Source organism: Ooceraea biroi, chromosome 7 (assembly GCF_003672135.1).
Source record: "Ooceraea biroi isolate clonal line C1 chromosome 7, Obir_v5.4, whole genome shotgun sequence".
Taxonomy (NCBI): Eukaryota; Metazoa; Arthropoda; class Insecta; order Hymenoptera; family Formicidae; genus Ooceraea; species Ooceraea biroi.
In genome coordinates this window covers 9,813,780-9,841,721 of record NC_039512.1, presented here as the reverse complement: position 1 = coordinate 9,841,721, position 27,942 = coordinate 9,813,780, and the positions used below count along the sequence as shown (strand labels likewise).

General features: G+C 42.4%; 2 protein-coding genes across 9 annotated transcripts; one reads left to right on the top strand and one right to left on the bottom strand.

The window, feature by feature from the left end:
- Positions 1–5: 5 nt before the first annotated feature.
- LOC105279906 (DNA ligase 3) lies at positions 6–27,942 on the bottom strand. Of its 5 annotated transcripts, none has more exons than XM_011340023.2 (19): positions 26,415–27,942; positions 15,794–16,135; positions 14,935–15,213; positions 9,218–9,456; positions 8,894–8,973; positions 8,454–8,531; positions 8,193–8,364; positions 7,622–7,777; positions 7,265–7,396; positions 6,933–7,012; positions 6,772–6,859; positions 6,616–6,693; positions 6,239–6,362; positions 5,784–5,854; positions 5,464–5,610; positions 2,482–3,150; positions 2,093–2,184; positions 1,133–1,220; positions 6–347 (listed from the first exon to the last, which is right to left on the bottom strand). In XM_011340023.2, exons 2-19 carry the CDS (start codon positions 16,122–16,124, stop codon positions 201–203), a joined length of 3,051 nt encoding a protein of 1,016 aa, XP_011338325.1. In that variant the 5' UTR covers positions 16,125–16,135; positions 26,415–27,942; the 3' UTR covers positions 6–200. The 5 variants fall into 5 exon arrangements, with proteins under 5 accessions (XP_011338325.1, XP_026827300.1, XP_011338326.1 ...); XM_026971499.1 differs by lacking the exon at positions 26,415–27,942 and adding an exon at positions 25,660–25,716; XM_011340024.3 differs by lacking the exon at positions 26,415–27,942 and adding an exon at positions 16,227–18,908.
- LOC105279907 lies at positions 11,987–24,527 on the top strand. 4 transcript variants are annotated; one of them, XM_011340028.3, is made up of 4 exons: positions 11,987–12,359; positions 20,400–20,590; positions 20,903–21,143; positions 22,536–24,527. In XM_011340028.3, exons 2-4 carry the CDS (start codon positions 20,420–20,422, stop codon positions 22,592–22,594), a joined length of 471 nt encoding a protein of 156 aa, XP_011338330.1. In that variant the 5' UTR covers positions 11,987–12,359; positions 20,400–20,419; the 3' UTR covers positions 22,595–24,527. The 4 variants fall into 4 exon arrangements, with proteins under 4 accessions (XP_011338330.1, XP_011338332.1, XP_011338334.1 ...); XM_011340030.3 differs by lacking the exon at positions 11,987–12,359 and adding an exon at positions 19,032–19,120; XM_011340032.3 differs by lacking the exon at positions 11,987–12,359 and adding an exon at positions 19,649–19,880.

Sequence of the window (27,942 nt, the reverse complement as noted above, 5' to 3'; positions counted from 1 at the left end):
CAAAATAATTTGTAGCAGTAAACTTTATTCATTCAAGCCAAGTGTTAATCTAATCAATGATTTTTCTTCCACAATGTATTCGTTTTTATATTTTCATCGTGGGATGCTTTAATTCCAGTATTATTCTACAAACATTACATGAAGCGATTGCGTTGCGCATCGCAACATACAGCGAACATTAATATAATATACTTGCTGCGTTATCGATGCGTGCAGGGACAATTACAATAATCGCCGACGAGTCGTACCGCGTGCCAACCCTCGTCCTGCTTCCGGGACAGCGTGGCAGTCTGCTCCAGCCAGGACACATTCACATGTTTGGTGGTCTTGGGGAAGTCCGCGAATTCCTTGCAAAATGAGAAAGGAAGAACATCATACCGTGTCGCACTCGTGAACATCGTCAAACTCATCAGTTTCCTTTTTTTCGTATTATTAGCGCAAAAGTCGTATGAGAGGAAAAAAGGCAAGAATTTCCTTATCAGCGTAATACTCCGATAATCATGAAGACATCCTAGCCACCTTCCGTTCGCAATACACGCACATCTCCATATTACGAAGGGGAATTACGGCGCGGGCCAACGGCGGGCCGGTAATTGAAGCTGACGATTAATCGAGCCGGCAACTTGCTTCCAGGATACGGAAAGTGTTAAAGGCCAGGGCAGAGACAGTAATGGCCGTGGTATTAACCGCGGTTAACTCGGTTATAGCTTCCGCTCCCTTCTGCAGCCGGCCTTGCTGTTCCACAATCGTGCGTGAGAAATTTTCGCTCGCTCAATTTCCCGATATTAATTTCAATTATCGCGTTAATGTTACAAATTAATTTTATTAGTCATCAAACTTGTCGTTGCGTCACTTGACAATCGTGGCTACGAGAAACAGAGCACGCCACGTTTCCCGTCCCGAATTTTTCATTCACACACGTGGACGATAAATTTTTTTAACGAATATTCGCGAACAATTTAGCAGAACTTGCTCGCTCAATTGAATTTCTCCCTTGAATTTCCCCGATGTGCCAAGAGCATCCCTTTTCTTCAGTTACAACGGGTGTAATCGCAAATTGCGATCTCCACGGCGCGCGTGAGTGCGCGCACGCCTGTGTGTGTATTATGCTATTTAACTGATGCAAACTTACCTCTAGGACGACTGTAGTCGGAATTTCCGCGCGAGTGTGGATGACATGGGTCGAGTCGAATCTATTCTCCGTTATCGTGGCGCCAAGACTAGCCGTTTTAACGTTGTCAAGGAAAATCGTATTTCGGACGTCATGCCCGGCTTTCCCGGTTTTACACTCGCCCCGGGGGAGCGAACGCAAACGTTTCGCACGTAAGAACGAGAAAAATGAATTCTATCTCGCAGCTCGCGGCTGCACTGCATGATGCGGCTGACAACCGAGGTAACCGGTCTCTCGAGGGATGAAGATTCTACGCGAGGCAACGTCAATGCCTGGTCACTGTATCCTGCCAGAAATTTGATTTCGTTGCACCACACCGTGTTTATGTCGTTTTGTGCTTTGTACACAACAGAATGTTAATTACGCTTTCCACGTTATTTATAATGCGCATATTACGCATATTTTAATCGTTGCAATTATTATTTTGAGAGAAATATAAAATGTACAATTAAACACATACGTTTACACATATTCAATGGATAATTATATTGTCATAATGAAACATAATTTAATGTTCGATCGGTTTTTCTATGGTGTGTGTACGTGTAAAATTCCAGTATAATTTATATTAAGATATTTTCGAGCGGAATGGGTAAAGCGACACAATGCGATTCTACGTCGCAAAGCCAGGCATAAAAAAAGTGCACGAATTACGTGTCCCGATAATGGAACGTTTTTGTTAATGCAGGACCGCCAGTAGTATTACGCCACTTCGAAAATCAATTAAGGGATCGGGAGAGAACACGGAGGTGGTAAAAATTTATGAAATTATCGTGGAAACGAGCGACACCTTCGTAAAATCGTCAGGCCTTTATAAAATTGCAAGCAGCTAATGGCGAACATAAAAATATAATGTCATTAAGCAAACACAATGGCGCGTGAATTATCGTCGCATAAAGTAACGACCAAGAAAAAGGATACGTCCTCAGCATTCTCCGTGTATCCTTCCTCCTACTTTTGTCAAAGTCGGGCGCGAGGCTTGCTCGGACATCCTGCAGGACATTACTGGACCTCTGCAAAGAACTTTGTGATAAAAAGATAGAAAGAACGACAGAGAAGAAGAGAAAAGTATTATTATTTATTACTACTTTATCTAATTATTTTTATAAATTTATATTACGATTTTTTATAGCAGGTTTTCGAAGGATATAGAACATACAGAAAAGAACGAAACAATTGTATTAACAATATTCTCTGAAGAGACGACCAGTAAGATAAACGAAACGTAAGTAAAAAGTTAACAAAAATCAGAAATGGAAATAACGCTGAGTAGATTAGTACACTTCCGTCATCGGTGCGTTTTTACTTACGTTATCTTCAACATCTGAATCAAAATCCGTCGAGAATTCCAAGTATTCTTCGGCGTTTATACTATCGTCGAGATGATCGATATAACGATTCTGTTTGCTATTCTCCGTATCCGATTTTTCTTCTTTGTTTCTTGCCAATGTAGAAGTCTCTGTTTCCTGCTTAATCTCGTGTTTCGTTTTCAACCTCTTCCTCTCCAATGTCTCTTCTTTTGTGACGTTCTTTGAACTCTCGTCATGTTCATCGTTCTTTCGTTTTTTATGAAATCTTCCCGAAGGACTCCGTGATTCCTTTTTAGTCATCTGAACATCCAGTGCTTCCTTTTTTACCTTTGACGGACTTTTTTCTTCTTTGACCTTGAAACTCGTCGACGGCTCATTCGGAGGACTCGTTTCTCTCTTCACGTTCCCGAATTTTTTTGGGGAGACATTAATCGCTCTCTTGTTCGACACATCCTCAGTGTTCGCCGACGCTCCCAGCAGGAGACCGAAGTCGACAGACTCGGGCTTCTTCTTGAAGAGCGCGCGCAATTCTTTCAGCGTGGTGGCTGTGGACCAATCTTTATCGTGACGGATTCGCGTCACGCGTGGAAATCGTATGCTGATACCTTCGGCAGTGTGCACTCCCTGATTCGTGAACTCGGCGCCCGTTATCTCCCATACCGGCTGTTTCTGTTTTCCCCGAAATAATGATTAATGGTTTACCGCGGGATTAACAGCGGATCAACGTTGGACGTTTCGATGCGACTTTAATCGCGTCGCTTCTTATCATGAAACGTGGAGACCCAAACAGGATAAAAGGAGAAGAGAGAATAAACTCATTAAAAAGATTATCTTTACACGGATTCGTTATAAAACTCAACTGATTGTATTTTGTAAAAGTTTTCAATTATCGTTTATGTATATCGTTGTATTAAGTTTTTTGATTGTAGTATTTATACCAATAGTATTTATATCTAGTATTTATAAAGCACGATAGAAACTGTACGACTGTGTATTATATTGGGTTGGCCAAAAAGTAATTGCGTTTTTTTTTATATAAATAAAAGGCGAATTTTTCATGGGAAACAAAAACTTTATTAAACAATATATTGTCCATTTTGTTTGATTATCTTTTGCCATTTTTCAGGCAACTTCATGATTCCGCGCTCAAAAAAGTTCTTATCTTTTTCAGCAAAAAACAATTCCAACAACGATTTGATATCCTCATCAGCAGTAAAGGTTTTACCATTCAAGGTGTTTTGCAAAAAACGAAACAAATGGTAATCTGATGGTGCCAGGTCTGGCGAATATGGTGGATGTGGTAACACATCCCATCCAAGCTGCAACAATTTTTCACGAGTGACCAAACTTGTACGTGGTCTAGCGTTATCATGGTGAAACACAACACCTTTGCGATTCACCAATTCTCGACGTTTCTGTTTGATGGCATCATTTACTTTATCCAGTTGACGACAGTATACGTCTGAATTAATGGTTTGATTCCTTGCAAGCAGCTCAAAATACACAATACCTTTAAAGTCCCACCAGACTGACAGTATAATCTTTCTTTGGTGAATATCTGCTTTTCAAGTGCTTTCAGCAGGTTCATCACGCTTGCTCCACGATCTTTTTCGTTTGACGTTGTTGTAGACGATCCATTTTTCGTCGCCTGTTATCATACGTTTCAAAAATCGATCATTTTCCTCACGTTTCAAAAGAGAATCGCAGATGTCAATACGCTTAGTGAGATGAATTTCTTTCAGCTCATGTGGTACCCAAATATCGATGTATCCAAGTCGTTTTAAATGGTTTTCAACACTCGATTTCGATATGTTAAGATTCTCAGCAATCTCTCGGGTCGTTAAACGCCGATTCGAATCGATCAGTGCCTTTATTTTGTCATCATCAATTTCGATTGGCCTTCCTGAGCGTGGTGCATCTTTCACGTTAAAATCTCCAGATCGAAATTTAGTAAACCAATTTTGACACTGCCGCAGTTTTAAAGCATCTTCGCCATATACATCAGATAACTTTTTATGAGCTTGCACAGCGTTTTTCCCTTTTCGGAAGTAATAAAACAAAATATGACGAAAATGTTCTTTTTGATTTTCCATTTTGAAATCGACGGCAAACAAACAATTGTTAACGAAATCGTGTACTTTCTTTTTCTAAAACAAGCTTGAACTGTGAGTTGTTAACCTACATAATGCATTTGCGGTTTAGAATGAAGTTAGTTACATTTCAAGACATGTATGTCCATCTATTGGAAAAAAACGCAATTACTTTTTGGCCAACCCAATATTTATTATTTATTTAATTTTATTCATCGTGAAAGAAATTGTGTTCCCAAAAATCGGACATTGATCGTTAATAATTTAATTAATCAAGTCAGATCAAACCAACTTGAAAATATTAGAATAAAATGCTAAAAAGGGAAAATACAACAGAATAATTCAGATAGGTAAAGAAAGAGAAGAAGAAGAAAAAGAAAAAAAGACTGTAGAGGTATCACAGAGGAAGTTAGCAACTCGAAATACGAAGAGTAACAATTACTTTGTAGATTATTATGTGAAATTCGATTTATTAGAATAAAACGAAATACAAAGAATTTAATCAGGCCGCGTTAGTTGTGTACGTGCCGCAATAGAACGTTTGGAATTCGCTCGAAAAATTTGTATCTTTGTACGCTTTCCAAATTTATCGAGCGAGTTCCAAACGTTCTATAGCGGCGCGTACACGACTAACGCGGCCTGATTAAATTCTTTGTATTTCGTTTTTTTCTAATAAATCGAATTTCACATGATAATCAACAAAGTGATTGTTACTCTTCGAATCTCGAGTTGCTAACTTCCTCTGCGATACCTCTACAAAGAGAAAAAAGAAGAAAAGGACGGAAAACGTACAAAGAAACACGTTGAGGATAATGTAAAATATTGTTTGAGCTTTAAATTAAATTAAATCGATGTGATTCATTTAGTTTAATCTATTTGAGTTATTGATTACCTTAGGATCTCTCGCCACGAAGTCCGGTATCATAGGCTTTATCGCATGCAACCAGCTCGGCAGTTTCTCTGCATCTTTGCCGATCTTCACCATGTCCAGTTCGTCTTGGAGTACCGCCAGAGTGGCATCATCATGTCCTGTATGCACCTGCCGTCGACGATAAACGTATATAAATTTTTATGACAAAAGTCGACCTGAATTACATAAAGCTGGATATGATAATAATTATATAAATAATTATACTAAATGTTATAAAAATTGTTTAAAATTTATTAAAAATTAAGTAAGTATACGTATACATCAACAATTATTTTATTTACTTTGGTAACAGTTAGCCACTTATCGCGTTCTTCGTCGTAACAGCCCATTAAGAAGACTGACAGCACACCGCCTGCGAAGATAAATCGAATAAAACCATTTCCAGAAATATGAAGAGGATCTCGTGAAAATCAAATAGCGCTGAGAATTCATCATTATTTCATTAAGTTTCTCTTAAACATTTGTAATTTCGTTTAACGTTTGCTTTAAAGATTTTAAATCTCCGTTTTGCTAATATTGTGTCTTTTGGAAAATCGTATTGGGATGAAGAATTGTTTCGAGAATTTTTTTGACATTATCAAGAATTATTTTGATAAATAAACAAATCACTTTTTTGATAATTAATCATTTGATAAAAACTATTTCCGAGTGCGATATACTCGTTCATCAATCATTTATCTCGCATCTAGATCTCTTGCATTAAATTGTGATAAACGAACGGTTGCAGCAAACGGACCTTTGTTGCCTGTGCCGTACCATGCACCAAGCACGACGAGATCTGCGCTATCAGCCATCGCGCCTCCACACAAGTAATCCTTCTTTACCTTCAACCAGTGTCTCTTGCCGGGCTCGTATTTGCTCTGAAAGTACGCATTTCGAAGTATTTGTCGACTCATCTCGAAAGAAACGAGGCGACAGTCGCGCTTGCGAAGGAACTCGCGAGACACGATAACAAAGTGCTGCAGATATCCTGATAAATTTATACTTATCGTCCGAGATCAATATGAAAAACAAATAATTAAACATGTAACAAAGTATATATTTCGTGCCCCCTCAATTCCTTTTGTTCCAGATCTCTGCAACACGAAACATTCCTCAAGAATCAATACGCACATCAATATCCTTCAGAACCAAACCTTCCAGGCCGAGCTTCAGTACGTGAACGATTCTCTCCGCCAAATCTCGCGGGTCCTGAAATAAAATGAGAATCATAACTCACGAGAGATAGGATATCGTTGCAGATAAACGACAATCAGTCTCTCTTTTTACATGCACTTCGTGAATCTCCGACAGCATTATTCTGCTTGGTATTTCGGTCATCCTGTCATTCAGGATTCTTCTGCGTTCCAACATGGGCCTACGAGATAAAATTAATCGCATCAAATAAAGCTACTATTGTATCATAAAGTGTTGCAAAATTGGACATTTACTTGTTTATAAGTATCTCGCCATTATAATACAAGCAATCGAAGACGAAAAGACACACATTAGCATTCTTGAATTCGGCTTTCTGAAAACGGTTCGATTGTATATTAAATTATCATTATAATCATAGAAAAAACATTGCACAAACATAAATTATTATGTATGATATTAGCATATTAATTCATTAGTTGATTATACTATTGATGCCAAATTTTGCAAAATAAGTTGAATGACATAAAAGAGATAAAGAAGAACGTTATATCAAAGAGAAATGATATTGAGGCTTCAAAAACTGTTGAAAAAAATAATTGGGAACACTCGATGAAACTTGTCGCACCTTGTGGACCCCTAAAGTGCCAAATGGCAAAGGTCGCCCGGTCTCGTTATCGACCATGAGGACTTCGGAATCGAGGATTAAATCGTCACCATCGGGAAACGCCTGCGCTATGTAATCTTTGAAGAGGTTCACCTAAAAAGAAGTAAATTATTACTTTACTATCCGAAAAGCTATCTATCTCGAGCTCGAATTCGATTTCATCAAGTTGATTTCGTTGCGCGTCGATCTTGTATTAACGATTTTCGAGATAACGTTTTCGTGGAAACGAGATGCATGTATATGCGAAAAATCTCAGCGATATCTGTCCATGCTTCGTGAAATGAGAATCTCGGTCGCTGGTGAATCATTCGTCTGTACCTTGTGCGGCAAAACTGGCTTCAGGGATCTACTGAAGTATCGAAAGTCATTTCCGCTTTTGTGCACTTGCACGCGCTCGCCGTCGTACTTGACCTCTGATAACATTCCATTGGGGCACTTCCGCATCGCCATTTCCACGGATGTGCATGCTTCTGCCTTTATTAATTAATTATTATTAATTAATTATTTATTAATTATTTGGCTGATTAGCCAATCATCGCGTATATAATTGCGGCTAATATAATGATACTTATATAATTTCAAACATATAACAAAATTATTGATTATTATAAATTAACTATTTTAACCATTGTAATGTGTGAATTATTAATTCATTATCGTATTATAAATTCCTATACATAATTTATCATGATTAATATATTAATATTAATCATTAATAAAGCACTTACGATAGCAACAACCAATTTCTAATTCCTAATCTAAAACTTAAACACTTATTTATTTTCCAAATTGCCCAGTTGCTTTAAATTATGTACATGATTGTTATTACTATCAATAAATGATCATCACGAAACGACTAACAGAGTAAATTTAGCTCTATGGAATATACCAGCATTGGTAGAACGGGTGTCATCAGCGAGAGGGCTACTTTATTCCGACTTAAGGGTGAATCTGAGGTGGACGGTTTTTCCCCCGAACTCGGTAGAAAACGTCGTATTACCGCTTCCAAATCCCGGGACATCTGAAAGGCTCTGTACGCGTCCACGTGAACACCTTCGAGACTGGATAATGACACATATGTATATTATTATCGTTGTCAGGAGGGAAAGATTGTATGGGACTGACACTCACGAAGGGGCTCAACACTCACATGTGCTTCGGGCCAGCGTTGATCCTCAGATCGTGCTTGATCAAACGCACGATCATCTTAAGGTCGTTGCAGGTACATCTAGAATTGATCGAAACTTATCGAAAGCACTTGCGGGCGATAAAAGAAATGGGAAAAGGAAAATAAAAAGATATTCAGTTACGAATGCAGTGCACGTCTGGCGAGAATAAGGACTTTGCCAGGCAAAACGAAATTTGCGATAAACGAAAGTTTCAAATGGAAAGTAAATAAAGTGGATAAGGCAAATTTCTCGAGCGAGGATCACTGACAACGGGGTTCCCCGCTTCTTTGCGTTGGAAATACACGTCGCAATACGCATTTTGATTTCGTCGTTTCCTTTTTTTATTCGATAAATATTCAAAAAGAGTTTTTGCGTGCAAAAAGCGCGAAGAGAGAAATTAACGATTAATCGACAAACTTACTTATCGAGGATGGATCGAAAGTGTTGGATCTGTTCCTCCTCCCTGGTTAAACGCGATAATCTTTCCAGAAAAAGGTCGACCTGTTCGTTGAAAAATTGACGTTTCTCGTTCATTAATGAAATTTTAAGATATTAATGAGACTACTTAGAGATTAATGACAAGATGAGAACTATTCTGTTGCCAACGAGAATCAAAAGTCGTGCATATCGGAATTAGATAATTAATCGAATTAATTATCCGTGCAGCTTCTTGATTCTCTCTAATTCGCGCGATTGTTCTGGATCCTCACGATCCTTGAATCCTTGGATATTGTACGAGACTTACATCTTGAATCGTCAACGCGCTTTTGGTGCAGGGCGAGACGGCAACGCTCTTTTCGAAGAACACGCTGATCGTCCCGGCCACGTCACCTTGCTCCAAATGCTCCAACATCGTGTCCTCGTCCTGGAGCAACAGTCGCGCGAACAGCTTGATCAGCTGCTTGCTCTGCAGATTGTAAATTCTCTTCACGGCGCCAGGCAGCAACAGCTTGCACCAAAGCACGATGTCACCCTTAAAGCCGCCTGAAGGAATCAAGACGAAAAGAGCGGAGCATGAACCCGAGGCTCGCACGAATATTGCTATGCAGATTATATTGTCATCTGGTTTCTCCGAAAATGGGATTGCCGTTCGCCGTCGGAGGCTGCGTGGCTGCGTGACGCCCGGACCTCGCGTTCAGCGCAGAACCCTCGATCATCGGCGAAAATAGAGCGGTCCAAAAGAGATTTGAGCGCAAAGTACGCGGCTTTTAAGCCACGTGTGCCGCGATGCTGTCCGCGATCCATTACCGCGAAACTATCGACGTTTCATTCGACGAATGCCGACGAATTCGGCGAGCCTTTGAACGCGTTAACGCGGCCAGATTTTTGCGCAGATCGCACGGATTCTACCTCTCCGCTCCTCTCTCTCTCTCTCTCTCTCTCTCTCCCGCTGTCTGATCGAAACGGATGATCGAGCACGCGATTCGTAAATAATGGTATCTAAGAATAGTGAGCGACTCGCGACGAAGCCCGAATTCCGTATCGCGGCGATTCGAAACGGCCTCCGCCTCCGTTTCATCCTGCCTCTTCTCTGCCCCCTTTGATCCTTGGCGAAAAATATTGCCAACGACACGTTGTCGCAATCGAAAGCGACAATTACGATCGCGTAGGCGCCGCCGCTTTGATTAGTTGGTCGCCGCGTGCGCGACTCGACACCATCATTATTGCTTATCGCAATCATCGGCTCCGAAACATCGGCGCGTACATCGCGTATCGCCCGCGCGATATACGGGAGCTTCCCTCTCTTTTTTCCTCTTCTCCTCCATCATCTCCTCCTCCTCTCGCCCCATCTCTTGCTCTCTTTCTCTTGCCTTCCCAATGACTTTTTTTGCTGCCACGATTGCGTCAGGACGCGTATGGCGTTGTGCACGAGCGGAAGATAAATCGGCCGCGCCCCTCTCCGCCCGTAGAAATTAACCCTGATCGTGGATTTCGCCGTCGACACTTCATCGGAGTTGCAAGAAAAAACCAAGAAAGAGTATCGTCGCGCGAGATAGGCGCGCAATTTGCCTCGCAAATTATTTATCGCAATCACAATTGCGTTTCTCATTTTCTTATTATTTTATTCAGTCGGTGCACGAGTTCTCTTGCCGATTCTGCAATTTTTCTTTATTGAAATGAAACTATCGATGACAGTATCGATACGATAAATCGATCACAGTATTTTCTATCGTTTTCTACGACTTTTCCTTATCTTTCCGGCAACATGCGAGTACCACGTCAAAAGGAAGAGTCATCTTTTAAAGCGATTCATTCATCGATTTATGATGCAAGAACTTATGCACCGATCTAATAGAAATCGTCGTTTCGCAGTCACGTTTTCTGTTTATTGAAAATTCCGCAGTTTTATTGGCATTCTTTTCGCTAATAGAACAGTTGCGGCACATCTGAAAATACTTCTGGGAATACTTTGTAATATTTCTAAGAAAGCAGGCGTGTAACGCAAACAGAGCACACAGCGGGGAGGACACTGCGATAATAAAACTGTGAAAAATAGTTTCTTCGGGGCATATAGGAATGCTGCGCCTATTCGATCATGTATTGACATACTGCGTACTCATGTTACGATTGCGTACGTCTAGCAAAATGCCTTGCACGTGCGACTTTGCCGTCTCCCCTTCTCCGTTTGTGTAACCCTTCGTATCTATCGTGATAACGAGCGTTGATATCCTTGCTACTTTTCACTGACCTCTCGAAATGACCAGATACAGAAACTCTGGGCATGTTAATACACTTCTGAATGAGCGATTAGGAGCGCTCGTACGCTGCTCACGCCACTCATGGGCACGTATACAGCATCACTCCCACGTACAAATTCCTTTCTTTCGACAGACTGCAATAAAGATATCTCCCTATTTACATGCGTTCAACTTTATTTATTTGCAGTGAAAATTTGTAGCAAATTTCCTGTTATCTTGTTCGCAAGTAGCAATAGTACTTCGTTGCGCACGGCGGAATACGATATTCATGAATGGGATGCCAAAAGAGGCTGCTGAGACAGAGAGGCCTAAAGATAAAATACAAACATCGTTGATGAGGCGCAACGAGTACCGCGTGTAGATTTGGGAGCGATTCGCGTGGCAGATGATCGCGTGATGATGCACGCGACGATACGCGCCGCCTCGCGCATAAATGTATGTCGTAATATCGCGATATCGTAACACATCGTGATATCGCGTGGACGCGGACACCGTAATTGCGCCGAGCGCGAAAAAGCGCGGGACCATTCAGCTTTGCGCTGGCAAAGATGCGAACGGCGGAATCGACGATAAGAAAAGTCCAGGGGACTCGCGGACAAACGGGAGAGGCCAAGAGGACGGTGGTGGAGAAGGAGGAGGAAGAAGTGGAGGAGAAGAAGGAGGAGAGAGGGATAAAGAAGGAAACGAGGGAGTGAGAGGAGGAAATAGTCTGGAGCCAAGCTGGCTAACGCGAGAAGGGGCTCGTCGTCGCATCGCCTGCAACGTTCGCGAGGAGAGAACTCTCGGCCTTTAGATTAGAGGTGGGGAACCCTCCGAGAGCTTATAAGACACCGGGGCCCAGCGGCGCGGCGCGAGAATCGATAGTGATCACCGCGAGGTGTACGAAAAAGCGAAAACCGAGAAAGAACCGATATCCGTCCCATTGCGCGTCCGCGAAAATTCGGCGATGACTTAAGCAATCGCGATCACCGACGGAGTACGCAAGGACATATACAAAGCATACACAAGGGCAAACAATTTTATAAAGCGCCTCCGCAACCCCCTGTCGCGCGTCGATCACATTTCGCGGCCGCGCGCGCGATCAGAGAAGAGCACTTTCGAGAAGACAACAAGGGAGGAACGCGAACTCGGTGGCGCCTGATAACTGTCGCTTCGAGAAGAATCTCCTCCACCCTTGCGACAACGACGGTGAGTATTCCTCGCGGAAATCGCGAGAATCAAGTTCGGAGAGAGCATTGTCCGAATTCGATACTATACAATTTCGATTTCGGTTCGCAAGTTCGATAAAATTGTCTTCGTTACTTCCAATCTCGCTTGTTACGTATTTGCATCGTGTGTCGTCATTCGTCGGATGCATCGGCCGCCATTATTTCATGCGACGGCAAAGATCGCGACCTCGTCATGCGGCAAAATGGGAATACATAAATAATGATTTTTGAAAGTTTGATGCTGCTGTTTGTGGGACCGGCGGAGCTTCGACGAATGACGACGCAGTGTCGCTGCATTTAAAAGGGGGTAGACGTCCATGAAAGAGAGAGAGAGAGAGAGAGAAGGTCACTTCACAAAAGCCGCGTAGCTTTTTGCGAGACTTTGACGAGCTCTAGGGGGGCTTCGCGAGGTTTCGCGCTCCGTGATGCCTCTCTTTCTCTGCCCGGCCAGATAACCCCGTAAAAATCTTCCACTTAGCGGCCGCCGCGGTACCCGGGTCTCATCCGCGCGCGTGCTTGGGTGATTAATGGTTTCCTTGTATCCGATTCCGGTATCATATTTACTAACTCGCCCCTTGGCCTCCGAGAAAAGCGCGTGCGAACGACAGCGGGAGAGAAAGAGGAGGAGAGAGGGACACTGTGCGAAAAGAAGGCTGCGAGTTCTCCGCGAGGAAGAGCGTGGCGCGCGCGTGAGAGAAGAAATCGCGCAATGGAATGAGAAATAAAGCAACGCAAAAAGAGGGAGCTCCGGACGAGTGGCGGCCCCGCGTCGGGGGATCAAGAGAGGCGATAGATCTCCCGTGATGTTTACGCGGAGGAGAAAAGCGTGACCGCGGTCGTCGATATTCCCATTGATGAGAGATTGGCTAGTATCCGAGAGCGCGGCGAGCCGCCCTCGTTTTGCTCTTTCGCGTCGTACGCGACGCATGCACGTCGTGATTCATTCTGGTTTATTCCTCTGTCTCGCGAGACTCGGCGATACGTGTTTCCCATTTCTTCTTCTTCTGTATCGTTTCTTTATCTTCTTTATTTCTTCTTCTTCTTCTCCTTCTTCCATTGAACATCTTCGATGAATTAGAAGGGTTGTAAAGAATATCAACAGCGAAACCCTGACTGCAGCAAATTCATGTGAGCTTTGATCTTTAATTTTATTCTTATCGAGAAATGAGGAAAATCAATCTTTAATACAATTATTCAGTCCCTTTTGCTTGAAGCTGGAAAAAAACCAGAATTTTCCCCCGAGAAAAAAACATTTGTCCAGAGTTTCAAAATTTTTATAAGATATTTTACTAATCTTATGGATAGATTTCTCAAGTTCTCTTAAAAACTCAGGGAGCTTCCGATCAAGAGTCGCTTCATATCATTGCAAGCAACACGTTACTTTCGATTGGGAATAAAGGAGTTACGAAGTAATCTAATTGCAGAATAGCGCTATCGTGTATCTTATGTCGTGATTTCGAAAGAAGTTCGAGATAGTTTAAAAAATAAATACGATATTTTGCTATCTAAGTGTAAATATTACATTGTATTTCCGGTCGAAATCCCAACATGTGATAAGCTCCAAAAATGCGCCGTTAGTAGCTTTGAAAGTTGTGACAATCATCGTATCTTTTGGCATTCGAGAAACAAAAAAAATATGTAATAACGCTCCACCATCTTATAAGCTTGAACATGTTAAGTCTTCGTTAAATTTCATGATATCTTTGATAATTTCATGATATCTTTTCTAGTATTTTTTATTGTCTTTTATTCCTGGCATAATTTATATCATGCCTGTTCTTTTATTTTTGTCTTATTTTCTTTATTCTTTTATTTTTATTTTATTTTTACGTTAATTATAATGCTTTATAATTGTTTCTTCTCGATTGTGTAATCTTGCGTAATCTACCAATTTATGTTGTTAAATCTTATCGTGGCAGCAACAAGAGGTATCGTTAATAAACGCCTACGTACCTTTCCTTCCCCCACATTTTTACGCGTATCCACGAAAATCGCGGGAATCTTGATTAATAAAGCACTCTCCCATTCTCGGACGCGGAATACATTCTTTTCTCTCTGTATTAAGAAAAAAGTACAATAGGCGACATAATGCGCTTTCTTCCATAATTCTGTCGCGAGCCCAGAGAGATTTTGTAACGCTTCCGAGGCCTCGAGAAGTGCATGAGCGATGATTTGCCAAGTTTCCTTTCGGTTTATCAAGGTCACCGAAACATCGGTGATCTCCGAAGCTATCGCAACTTTATTGCCGAACGTGCCGAATTTACAAGTGTACAGATGAACTTGATTAAAGCGTACCTCGAACCCGCGCGATACGCATCATCCTTTCTTCCTTAATGATTAATCACTGAATTTTCAGCGCGGAGAACATAATTAACTACAGGACGTACGATAGGATTTGCGGAACACAAACGGAAAGGGCATGAAAATTGTCCTGTGTATGAAAATGACTCCGAGAGTCGAAATAATCTTGCGAAAGCGTTCGAACGGTTTGTGTTTCATGTTTCCAGCTACACGCGCATCCTTAATCCTGTTAAGAATAACGCAAAGCGACTTACCGCCATGAGACCCTTGCGTGAACATCCTCTTGATAATTGCGCTCTTGTCGGTGTAAGCGTCGACATCGGCCACGTTGCTGCATACGCGTCGAAACTCGCGAAACGAATCGTCCTTCGAGGGCACCTTTTGTCGTTCTTCCCGATCTTTCTCCTCACGCTTCTCTTTATCGATCGTCGTGACCTTCTTCGGCGTCTGATCCGTCGTCTTCTTCAGGGAACTACCTGAAGGGCCGCCCGCTTTCCGTGGTGTCGCAGGTTTCTTCGCAACCTTAGCCGGAACTGGAAGAACGAATTAATTAGAAAGCAGAATTTCAGTGAAAACTTAAAATAACAGAAGCTGCCTTTTCGGAGCGTGCGATTTCTCTCTACCCCCTTTCGCTCTCTCCTACGTCATCAAAAATAACGTCGTCTTCCGCGGGCGGACTTTTAATCGCAAGTGGCAAAATCGCGAGACAAAATAGCACGATACAACGCGTTGTAATCTCTCCCCGATATCGATGAACTTCTTCTCCACCCCCGAGAGTAGCAATCTCTTTCTCTTATAAGCTGAGCTCCTTTGGAACTTTCCGTTGTAAAGCTACGCTTGTAAGGGAGGAGAAAACCTATTAGAAGTCGCGGAAGTTTCACCGGGGAGAAACCTTTGAATGATCTCTCTCCATCTTCCTCTCTCTCCGTGCGCGTAACGCCAAACGACTTCGTCTCGCGGAATAATGCGAAGGAAGATACGATCGACTGGGCTCAAGCGTTAATTGGCTCCGGTAAATCGGTCGAGACGTCGTAGAGACGCGAATAAATCGCACGCGTGCGCTCATGCACGCGAGGGCGTACAAGACACGAGTATCGCGCACGTAATAATTACAGGATTTCTCGAGCTCCTCGAGCTTGTCGAGGATGACCTTTTTGTCATCATCGGACAACTCCTCCCAGCCCTTTACGTCTTCTGCCGGATCGTCGATCCTTCTCGTAGTCGCCCGTTGCTTAGCGAACACCTCAAACATGCAGGTGACATGATGCCACGCCGGCATCAGTTTGCCATCCGAGAAGAAACTCGTCACGTACTTGGCGACCCTTATCTCGCCCTTCTCGATCGCACACTTGCACCGTTTGCACTTGGCGCGGCCAGTCTTCGCGCGCTCCACCGCGAATGGTTTTTCTTCTTGCTGCCGTTCCTCCTCGACGTCGCTCGACATATCGCTGGTACCTGCCGAATGCGATCGATGTTAACGTCAAATATGTGCGTGATCGCAAATAAGATACAAGGTACCCCTATCAGAAACCGGCGGAAAGCTTACGATTTCGTTCTCAGAATTTTCCAATCTTGCGGAATCAATTTTCTCGAGAGCAAAAGTCCTTCGTACGGAAAATATTTATTTTATATTTTTGATCCTTGTTTTGTAGCACAGAACCGTCAGCTTCTCGCTTTACCAATCAGCTACGGGAAGTCTTACATGTCTATTATCATAAACAATCAAGGATAAACACGCACACCTACACACACACGCACGCGTGCGTGGAACGAAGTTTCCCTAAATGTTCAAAAACACCCGATATTCTTTCGTTGCGAAGACTTGCAATAATGCGCAATGTACACTATTCTAGAATAACCTTACAATTTTATCATCATTAATTCTAAGAGATTATCTAGCATTTTGTTACATAAGTGTATAAAAAAAATTTTTGAGCAATTAGGTTCGATTAAATCGCCATGTTGGATATATCGCGATATCTTGCAAGCATCTCACGAAATCTCCGCTCGCATTCGCAGTCTCTTCCACGCTCCCTGTGTCAGTGCGTTTGCAATGTTTGTACACGCGGTTTCCGCTAATCGAGAAACCAAGGATCCACGGATCGCTCCCTGCAGTCGAACGTAATCGTGCTTTGTATTAGTTTAGATTATTAGCAAAGCGAAGGCGGGCCGGATAAAGGTAAGCGCATAGTTGCGCAAGTTGCTACGATGACGTGCATGCGTTATGCGTGTAACTGTAAGGCAATTCGCCCTAAATAGACGCACACGTCTGTCTGTGGTCTGACAATGCATTTGCTGTGACGAAATTTAATCTTTAAAAAGTAATCTTTAAAATTCTTTTAAATTTAATCTCTAAAAACACTAAAGCCCCCGCCATTCTCGGCTAATCCCATTTAACACTTTCAAATCGACACCTTCTGTTCATCGGCTATATTGTGACTATAAAAGAATTATGCATGTCTGAAATATAACATATTGTGTTACATAAGACTCGGCTGGATTCCGCAATACTCCTCTGCGCATCTCTGTGCAGCTCTCCGCGTTCTCCCAAGTCTGACCAAATTCGGACTTGCGAGAACGCGTCTCGATATCGGAACTCGAAGCGACTACAATCGCATAAGTGAAACTACGTCACACTTAATACGCAGATTGCTACAATCGAGATCCTGTATTAATAAGATCTTATCAAGCTCTCATTAGGCTCAAGTACAATACTCGGAATGCGAAACGCTTCCAATAAATGATATATCTCTCTCTCTCTCTCTTTTGTGTAATTAGTTCTTGCGATACGGTCTCGAATTTTAAGTGTAAATTATATGATTATTTTTTGTGTAATGCGTACTAATGTAATCTAATATTGGATATATTTGAGAGAGTATGTTTATTGTAGCTTGTATTTGTAGTTGAATTTTTGTAGCAGGCTTTTTACTACATGCTGGTCATGATTTACGTAGAGCTTGGGAATTTTTCTTTCTTTTTATTTTGCCTGCTTTCTGTGCTTATATTATTATTGTTATTTTATTTTATTTTATTTTTATTTTTATATTATTTTATTTTTATTATGTAAGGCGATGTATAATTTGTGTCGTGTATCTACGGTAATTGAGGCTTATTGTACTCTTTTCATTTGCTTTGTATTTTGCTGGTTGAGCGCCTGAGGGTACTAGTCCCAGGGTGCAAATAAACGTCTCTCTCTCTTTCTCTTCTTACTCCGCTATCGAAAACTGAATGGGGGATTCGAATTGCGCTCGATCCATGATGATCGAGGATCGTACAGGATCGAGGGCACTCGCGTTTGGCGCGGCGATTTATTTACGGAACTAACGATCGCATGCACAAGTAGCGAGGAGAACGGAGAAAGAATCTCAGCCGAATCTTGATAACTCTTCCTTTTTCTTCCTGTACCGGTGCAAGTCGCCGCCGTCGCCGTCGCCTCGTTTCCTCGCATTATGGTGCGATAAGAAGCGCGAGGGCCGCTTATCGTCACCTCGCGCGTCACCACTGGCCTGCGACATAGGACCGAGCTCCATCTAATTTTAAGTATTCGCTCATCGCAATATGGTAATTCATCGCTCGGAAAGAGACGGGTGTCACTCTTTTTCTCCCCCTCTCCTTTCCTTTCTCTCTGCCGCAAGCGGTGTTACGATTTTCGCGGGAGCCATGGGCACCCTTGAGTCACGTACACCCTGCATGCTTGTCTCGCGAAATTCCGCGATTTCGAGCCCGCAGAGTTGGGGAAACATTCGGCAAAGTAGTCTTTCAGTCTTCGGACGCTGACGCGGTTTGTTTTCATTACGCGATTCAATAATTATCGGCAGCCTCGTAACGCGGACGCGTCATTTTTCTCGTCACTCGTGATACGTCAATCTGGCGCATCTTGCTCGGCCGCGAGAGCTGCGAGACCGAGGAAGATCCGAGGCACCGTGGAACTATTGATACCGAATAAAACAGACGCACCTCGATAAAGGAATACACATAATTCAGCAATTTTGTGAAACGTTAAGTATCGATATGGAGTACTGAATGAAACAGACTCACGTCGAACAAGGGAATACGCATAATTCATCAATTTTAACCGGATCCGCGTTGGCGCCGAGAAAAAGAGCCGCACGTGGTCGCGCGCGGTGATAGGTAGGCGTTTCACGTTTCGGTGGTGGGACCCATCGCGCCGGGAGGGTAGCGCGGAGGGTTGCGCGTGGTAGCGAGGATTAACTGCCCTTCTTCTTCCCCGTTGTCATACACGGACACCTAATACAGGTGGTAGGAAGAGAGGTGCGCCTGGGCGGTAGCGGGTGGAGGAGGATTTCGCGCGCGGGTATAATAGAGGGTGCAACAGCTCTTCGCTGCTCATTCTACCTAGCGCCGCGTATCGTCGCCCTATCGACGAAGACAGAAGAGTCTCTTTTTCTCTTTCTCTCTCTTTTTCAAATCACGATCAGAGTAAGTTACGATCGGACGTAAGCGCGATCGCGATCGAGGAATCTCACAGTCGACACTTTAATCCGCCGCAATGCGCGAAGGAAACTCGATCAGCGCTCGGTTAAACGGGGACGAGAATGACCGACGTGCGAGTTGTTATCGATGCCTTCGCATTGGTCATGTCTTCCCTCGGCAGTTGCGATCGGAATTGAATTTCGACCATAGCGAATGGAGATCTCTCTTTTTTTTCTTTCTCTCTCTTTACTTTGTTCCTCTGCTTCACCGATCATTTCCGCCACATTTGGGTTTTCTAAACCCTCGCCGGGCAGTCCGGAGGAGCTTCTGCGTCGCGAACGAATGCAAGCGAGTCCGCGCTTCGGACGAATTGATTTCTAATCGTTTTGTTTGCGACGCGGACGCGCCGCGGCACGTTGGTCCGACGACTCATTGGAAATCGCGACGGGATCGATTTAGAATTTATAAATAATCGTTAAGAGTGCGCGCCATCGTGCGCGCGATCGCACGGAGAGGAGTCGATGGTGTACCATTGTCGAAACGCATCCCGTCATTGTGTTATGTACACGCGCATCGCTGACAATTCTGCTCGCTGATAACTCGCGGTCGGCCTCCCTCCGTCTCGCGATTCTGCTCGTTATCGCGCGCGAACCACCGCACATCCGCCATACGATACCCCTCTATCGGCGAAAGGATAATCCCCGTGATGACCCCCGCGCGAATCGCTCTGTGCGGTTCCCGCCCCGAGATTCGGTCAGCGTTCACGGTAAAATCAATTAGATGTGGAAACGCGTCGGGCCGCTGACGAGCTGACTCTGCCGATGCATTCTGACGTCCATTTTCGCTCGTGCCGAGCGCGACTATCTCGCGAACTGACCTCCTCCCGCGAACTCTTATCTCGGTGCGACGGGATTGTGAGACTCGATACGACATTAAGGAGAGCTGCAACGGTTCGAATTTGCTCGAGTCCGTGCGAAACTTGAAATAGAATAGAATCGGCAGAGGGGGAGAACGGAAAATGGAAGCAAACGTGCCGGGAATCTATAACAGATTTCTTCTCTTTTAAATCCTCCACGAATCCACGAATTAACGTTATTGATAAACGAGAATTTTTGTTGACATCAATTGAGTATTTTATAATTTTCTCATAATTTTACGAGTACCTATATTTTAAATATCTTCTTGTATTGATATTATTAAGAGTTCGAATTTCGAATTAGGAAGGTTTTCGGTTTTCCCACGCGAATACTAAAGCGCAGCGCTCCTCTTCTTCCTGCTGTCGCAGAGAGTACGAGATACGAGGGAATGACGGAAAGGGCTAGCCAACAAACCGCCGCTAGGACAAGCCTGTGTCTGCTGGCGGCACTCGTGCTGTCTTGTGCCAGCGGTAGCAAGAAGGTTCTCGCGCAACCCATTGAGCCGTTGGCGCCGGGCTTCGTCTATGGCGACAACTTCGCGGACGACCCGGAGAGTCTCGTAAGTACAGCCATCGACTAAAAGAACAGACGTCGTGCACGCAAAAGCATGGTACAATCATTATATTACGCTGCAAATGGAGTTGTCCAATATCTTTCCTATGACAGCTGTGTGTGAGATTGTTTCCTTTTGAAAAATATTGCAATCGTTCCGCGAAGCAAATAATTATTTTATTTATTCTCTACATCATGTTGCGCTGTATTGTTTTGTATGAAAATTCCTATAAAATATTATCGCGACGGGAGTGGTTTAATAATGGTTGCATTGCGCAAAACGATCGTGTTAATCTCCGACGCGTTTCGTTTGCTGCAGATGTTGCTGAATCGCCTGAAACAGCTGACAGAACTGAAGCACCGCGTGGTTGAGAAGGAACACGAGATCACCGACGTGCAGATCGCGATCCAGGCGATGCTGGAGGCGAAGGCGCAGGAACGAGAGCGCACGATCTCGCCGGATTATTCGGAACCGGAAGCGCTACCGGTACCCGCGGCTATGATCCACCACGGCAACCAGCAGCATCCGGGCAAACGGCAGGGCACGAATGCAGTCAGTTGTAAGTATCAAGATACGAGAATTCGAGTGTGATACGCGATGCGATTACGTCTGATATAGAGCGACGCGAGAGAATTTGCAAGATTGCGATTCGAGGTCAAGCTCTCTGATCGAAAAAAAATCTTGATCTGTCGGGGAGGTCGTTCGAGATAGCTTACATCTTGCAAAAAATACAGCAGGACACACAAAGCAAGAATTACTTTACTTTGCTTCAGAGATGATCCTTTCTCCATAACACTAATACAAGTGACGTACTGAAATGATTCCAGGCAAGCAATAAAATATGAAATAAATAAAAGAAGAAAGAGAGATTTTCCCACTTTCTTCCTCTCTCTCTCTTTTTCTTTCTTAGAATCGCGTCGTGTGAAATATTCTTCGTAATTGCCGCGTATCTCTTTTTACTGAGATACTTTTCGAATGGCTTGTATAGAAGCATCGCCGTGATACCTACGCGTCATGATACGCCGTCACGATATTTTGAGAAACTCGGGAGATGCGTGTTCGAGACTTTTGGAAAAATTGGTGTATCCCGTTGATCTCCATCGATGTAATAGCTTGCTTGGCCATTAAACGCCCACGAAAAGTTCCGTTTCTGTTGTCGTCTTTGTCGGTTCTCGTTGATCGAATGCCGCGGATTATGCGACACACGTACACACACACTGCGCACGTTTCGGAAAACCGAAGCCCTTCTCTCAGAGAGAATCTTACAACGCAGAGGGATATGCGCGCGTCATCCGTCCTACACAATTTTATGATTTTATGAAGATGTTTGCAAAAGTTCACATGTGTAATAAAAGCTATTTGTATTTATCAATAACAATGAGATGACAATATTTTAATCAAAGTGTTACTATCAATAACCTTTTGCTATCTTTCGGGCAATAGTTTGATCCCAATAAAATGACTCATCTTTTCAGGCAATCCGTTCGTTTGTGAACTTTTGCAAATACCAATAAAATTGTGCCATTTTCGAGGAAACGAAAACAATCTGAAGACATTTGCGAGAGAGCTCACTGGCTACCTCGCGAATGAGTTCCTCAGATATGCCGCGACCGGTATAGATCATACGTGTGCCAATCTATGCCTCGTTCGATCGAAAGCGATCGACGACAATTGATTGGAGCAATTGGCGCGTGACGCACTACGTGCCGCACGCGCGATTGATTCTGCGAATGATTTGGCTTGAGAAAAAGAGATCGCCGATCTGTAGCCGGCGAGCTACATTGCGATCGTCGGAATCGCCGATAATGAACAGGCAGCGCTAAAATGATCGAGATATTTCGTCGATTGACACTTGTAATTGAAGTTTCGGCGCGATCTATGGAATAAGTAACCGCAGTGCGATGATGGAAAGAACAGAAAGTGAAATGTTTCCTGCTTTCCTCTGTTTCAGACATGTCCCTGTGCCATTTCAAGATCTGCAACATGGGACGTAAGAGGCAATCGAAATAAGTTCCCGCGCTGCGTGAAAGAGGCAGTCGCAAGAGTTCGAAGCCGGGCGCGGCGCGACGAGGACCGAAAAGCCGAGGAAGACCTCATTGTGCTTTAAAGAAACATTAAGTAAAAAGATCAATAAAACATAGCTTGCTATGGTAAATCGAAAATTTGGCGAGGTAGGTAGCGAGAACGAGCGGATTTTCGTAAAATTTTCAGCTTCAAGCAAACGGAATTCACGAGGTAATTGAATAAGAATTTTTCTTCTTGTCTTTTTCGAGGTGTAAAATCATAACGTGTACGAATTTGTATTAATACCTCTCATGAGGGTCTCTAAAATGCGATATCTCGGAGAACGAGTGCGGCTGAAATATTCAACCAGTTTGACTTTTCTGACGGGAAGCCAATAAATGACGAAAATATAGGAGAGGACGATTCGCGTCAGGAAAATGTATCTTTCGAATGGAAAACGTTGTGTCGCTCCTTCTTGCTACGCCTTCGCGACAATGATTGCTACCAGTATTACGGTTACACACACACATGCGCGCGCCGCGGTGGATCTCGCTGCATAAATTTTGCAAACGCGACGTGTCTCGCGAATGAAACGAAATATGCGACGACCGCTCGACGAGCGCTTCCATTACGAACGTCGATCCTCATCAGTCCCCCTCCATGACCATTTGTAACAAAACATCGAGGCGAGACAACGCGCAGCTCTGCATGTGTTGCGGCAGAAAGAAAAAAAAACAATAAAATAAAATATTCGTCGAAATGTCAAAACCGTCCTCGGCTGCCAAGTGGAAAGCGTACCGTCCGACTGGTTCGGACGGGAGCTACGCGAGCTGGGGGGCTCTGGAACTACTGAAATATTCAGCAAAACCAGCGACGAGATTCTATCAATGTTTAAGCAGCCACGTGATAGAAAGTTAATACACGAATACCAGGGTTAATCTCTTCTCAGACTGACCCTGTTTAATAGCGTCTCGTCGACGAAATGGATCATCGAGCGATCTCTTTCCCGCAAAATCACGTCGAGCAAATTGGTCAGCTGAATAAGCGATTGCAATTGGAATCGGATAAAACGAATAAAAAGTGGCAATGTCGTTGTAATGTTTGTAACAACGGGAAAATTTATGCGGTGAAATTCGAAGGCGGCCGATCTTTCGAGGAGAGAAGCTCCGTTCCTCGCCTCGCGTCGCACGACGCTTGCGAACGCTTGCGACGTAGAGATTTTATTTAACACAGAGCTGAGAACGTGCGTTACACGATAGAAAATCTCGCGGTATTGCTGCAACACGAGATCCGTGACGAGGAATTGTAATTGCGCAAAGATGTAGGAAAATTGTGAAAAGCGATCGTGATCGAAATTGAAGATATAAAGTGTGAGGCTCTGGAATATTGTCTCGTCTGTATTTATTATTATTATTATTACTCCTTATTAAGTAATACAGTTAAGCCGAAAGAAACGCGGGCGCCGAATCCTTCCTTAAAATGCCGTCGTGCGTGCACACGACGCGATTGTTAATTATTCTGAGCGCCGTTAATTAGAAAGAAATCGATGCGACTCGCAAGGGAGGCGCCCGTGTTCTTTCGTTATTTATGAATCGTGGAATCGAGCGATCGAATTGTTTCTTCGAGAGAAACGCATCGCGGTATCGTTCTTTTCCCCTCTTTTTTTATTTATTTAGTGCTTTAACGAGTATCCCGTAGCTTCGTATGTTATGCCCGTGAATTGTTCCCTTCGCGCGTTAATTCATAACCGACATGCGCTTCCGTTTTTTTCGTTGAGTGTCGACTAAGCACGTCTCGTCATTCGATCGAGAGTCTCGAGTTCGGTTCACGTAAACCTCGAATAAAGGGAACATCTCTTCTTACGACGCGCAAATCGACGTATGTACCTCGCGTGAACAATGATAACAATGCTAACAGAAATAAAAGTGTATCATCAGAATCTTCTCTTTTGTGTCGCTTATATGTATATCCAAATGCATTCTGGAGATCAGTTCGCAATATTAAATAGTAAAATTTCATATAACATTCTATAATTGCAGTAAACATTAAAAAATATTATCTTATATTTTACATGTTAAGCAAAATTTCATCAGGCAAAATTATGTTTCGTCGTCTTTGTAGACATTTTTATAATAATAATCTATTGGGTTGGCCAAAAAGTAATTGCGTTTTTTTTCCAATAGATGGACATACATGTCTTGAAATGTAACTAACTTCATTCTAAACCGCAAATTCATTATGTAGGTTAAAAACTCACAGTTCAAGCTTGTTTTAGAAAAAGAAAGTACACGATTTCGTTAACAATTGTTTGTTTGCCGTCGATTTCAAAATGGAAAATCAAAAAGAACATTTCGTCATATTTTGTTTTATTACTTCCGAAAAGGGAAAAACGCTGTGCAAGCTCATAAAAAGTTATCTGATGTATATGGCGAAGATGCTTTAAAACTGCGGCAGTGTCAAAATTGGTTTACTAAATTTCGATCTGGAGATTTTAACGTGAAAGATGCACCACGCTCAGGAAGGCCAATCGAAATTGATGATGACAAAATAAAGGCACTGATCGATTCGAATCGGCGTTTAACGACACGAGAGATTGCTGAGAATCTTAACATATCGAAATCGAGTGTTGAAAACCATTTAAAACGACTTGGATACATCGATATTTGGGTACCACATGAGCTGAAAGAAATTCATCTCACTAAGCGTATTGACATCTGCGATTCTCTTTTGAAACGTGAGGAAAATGATCCATTTTTTAAACGTATGATAACAGGCGACGAAAAATGGATCGTCTACAACAACGTCAAACGAAAAAGATGGTGGAGCAAGCGTGATGAACCTGCTAAAAGCACTTGAAAAGCAGATATTCACCAAAGAAAGATTATGTTGTCAGTCTGGTGGGACTTTAAAGATATTGTGTATTTTGAGCTGCTTGCAAGGAATCAAACCATTAATTCAGACGTATACTGTCGTCAACTGGATAAAGTAAATGATGCCATCAAACAGAAACGTCGAGAATTGATGAATCGCAAAGGTGTTGTGTTTCACCATGATAACGCTAGACCACGTACAAGTTTGGTCACTCGTGAAAAATTGTTGCAGCTTGGATGGGATGTGTTACCATGATGTTACCACATCCACCATATTCGCCAGACCTGGCACCATCAGATTACCATTTGTTTCGTTCTTTGCAAAACGTCTTGAATGGTAAAACCTTTACTGCTGATGAGGATATCAAATCGTTGTTGGAATTGTTTTTTGCTGAAAAAGATAAGAACTTTTTTGAGCGCGGAATCATGAAGTTGCCTGAAAAATGGCAAAAGATAATCAAACAAAATGGACAATATATTGTTTAATAAAGTTTTTGTTTCCCATGAAAAATTCGCCTTTTATTTATATAAAAAAAAACGCAATTACTTTTTGGCCAACCCAATAGTATATTCAAAATTTATATGACAATTCGTTAATGTGTTACTGAAAAATAATCAAATCAATTATTATAAATATTAAAAATGGTAAATGTTTTTCATACCGCATCCAACAATGAAATATACATGATGATCGCGTGAATAAATGTGAAGTCAGGCACAAATCGAAGAAATGCATTGCTACGCCATCTCGGGAAAGTGCGTAACAAGCATACGTGAATATATCGATAAAAACTACTTCGTTTACTTGCTCATCAGGCAGTGAAACCTAAAAATGAAACCTGCTCCGACTAACTTAGAACCTAACCTCTTTAACCGACATGCTAATTGCGTGCCGCACTCCAAAAATCCGTTTTACAATTACTGTCGAAAGTCAAGGAATTTTGATAAATACTCACCGAGAGAAATTGATGTCTATGTTACTTCGCGAACGGATGATAATTTAAAACGCAATGCGATTTAATAAAAATATAAACATGCCGTATATCACTCTCACGACGAATTTTATGTCACACTGTTTACCATTACGTGTAGTGGCCACACTGTGCACAGATGTTAGCTAAGTAAACGTTCTATTCAATTTTCTATACGTCATAGTCTCTTGTTTGCGCACTTCATCTTTGAAAATATGTAGCAAAAATAAAACTTGGGCACACAAGTTGGAAAAGAAGCATCTAATAAATACCCATAATATCTTCGAATGTTCGTGCATCGTTTACACAGTGTTCTGCACACCTTCATACAAATTTGTCAAAATCCAATCCACTTTTAGCTATTGGAATGTAATGTAAAATGGCGTGCTCTCAAGTTCTTTCAATAATACAATACAGAACCGAGACATTTCTATTCCTGCATTATTCGTTTAATAAAACATGATGCTAAATAGTGGATAACAATTGGAGTACTGCAGGCTATTAATGTCTATACAGGGTGGCCGATAAAATTCTAGCTAACGCTCGTATGGAGATAGAGTTGAACCGTTTTGCGAGATTTTCAATAATAAAAAAATTATTAATTGCTCAAGATTTGCATATCAGAGGCAGTAGGCGGAGTGTTCTAGGTGATGTGTATAACGAGAAAAATTCAGGGATTTGTTTTACGCATGACGACGGAGCTATTTGCCATAATAACTATTCGTAAATTTATTTGTTTGATTATATTAGAATACATTTTTATAAAACGCGATAAATGTAGTAATTATTATTAATTTATGAATACGTAATAACATTGATTGAGATAATTAGTTTGTGCAGTAGACATTCAAACTTGAAATGATGCTTATCGGGAGACGGGTGCTGTGGATAAAATATCGATCGTGATTCAACGATAGTCTGTTTATGATCTTCGCGAACTGGTGAGATACTTCAATGCTATCGTTTATGTTGTTGCGTTGCGTGTCAAGAAAGTTAAGGGATCTAAGATTCATATTCATTCTAAGCACTCGCTGGTTCGACGTATTTTATTCGCTCGCTCGCTCTCTCTCTCTCTTTACGGAATCTAATTCCATGTCGCATATTTTGTGAAACGAGTGATTAGTAATCTCGAAACGCAAAACTAACGCGAACTTAACGTCGATGGATTCGAGTATTTGAATGTTTCTCTGTTCTCCAGCAGTCGCTTATAAACAGACTGTACATTGTACGACGATGTCACTAGGACTCAAAAGTACTTTGCGCGTGCGACAACTGCAAACTTTACTACGCTTGTTTGGTAATATCGTACTTGTATTCCGCATTTAGCGCTAAATGCCTTTTTTGTATTTTGTATTAGATACCCAGTAAGCAAAATGTGTGCAATCTGCCAGCAGGTTGGCAACGGATTACTGAAGAAGTTGATAGCAAATTGGCATCCGTTATGTCCGCATTAGGATAGTGATCCGCCAGCAGAGCCTGCTAACAGACTCTGACAGCAGATTGATGGCAGAAA

Bases quoted from the DNA above. Each gene is read 5' to 3' on its own strand.
- LOC105279906 (XM_011340023.2), bottom strand. From the start codon at position 16,124: ATGTCGAGCGACGTCGAGGAGGAACGGCAGCAAGAAGAAAAACCATTC. The intron at 8,974-9,217 runs GTAAGTCTCGTA...TTCAACGAACAG, and splicing joins GCGCGTTGACGATTCAAGAT to GTCGACCTTTTTCTGGAAAG. The intron at 8,532-8,893 runs GTAAGTTTGTCG...GATCAATTCTAG, and splicing joins TTTCGATCCATCCTCGATAA to ATGTACCTGCAACGACCTTA.
- LOC105279907 (XM_011340028.3), top strand. From the start codon at position 20,420: ATGACGGAAAGGGCTAGCCAACAAACCGCCGCTAGGACAAGCCTGTGT. The intron at 20,591-20,902 runs GTAAGTACAGCC...CGTTTGCTGCAG, and splicing joins CGGACGACCCGGAGAGTCTC to ATGTTGCTGAATCGCCTGAA. The intron at 21,144-22,535 runs GTAAGTATCAAG...CCTCTGTTTCAG, and splicing joins GGGCACGAATGCAGTCAGTT to ACATGTCCCTGTGCCATTTC.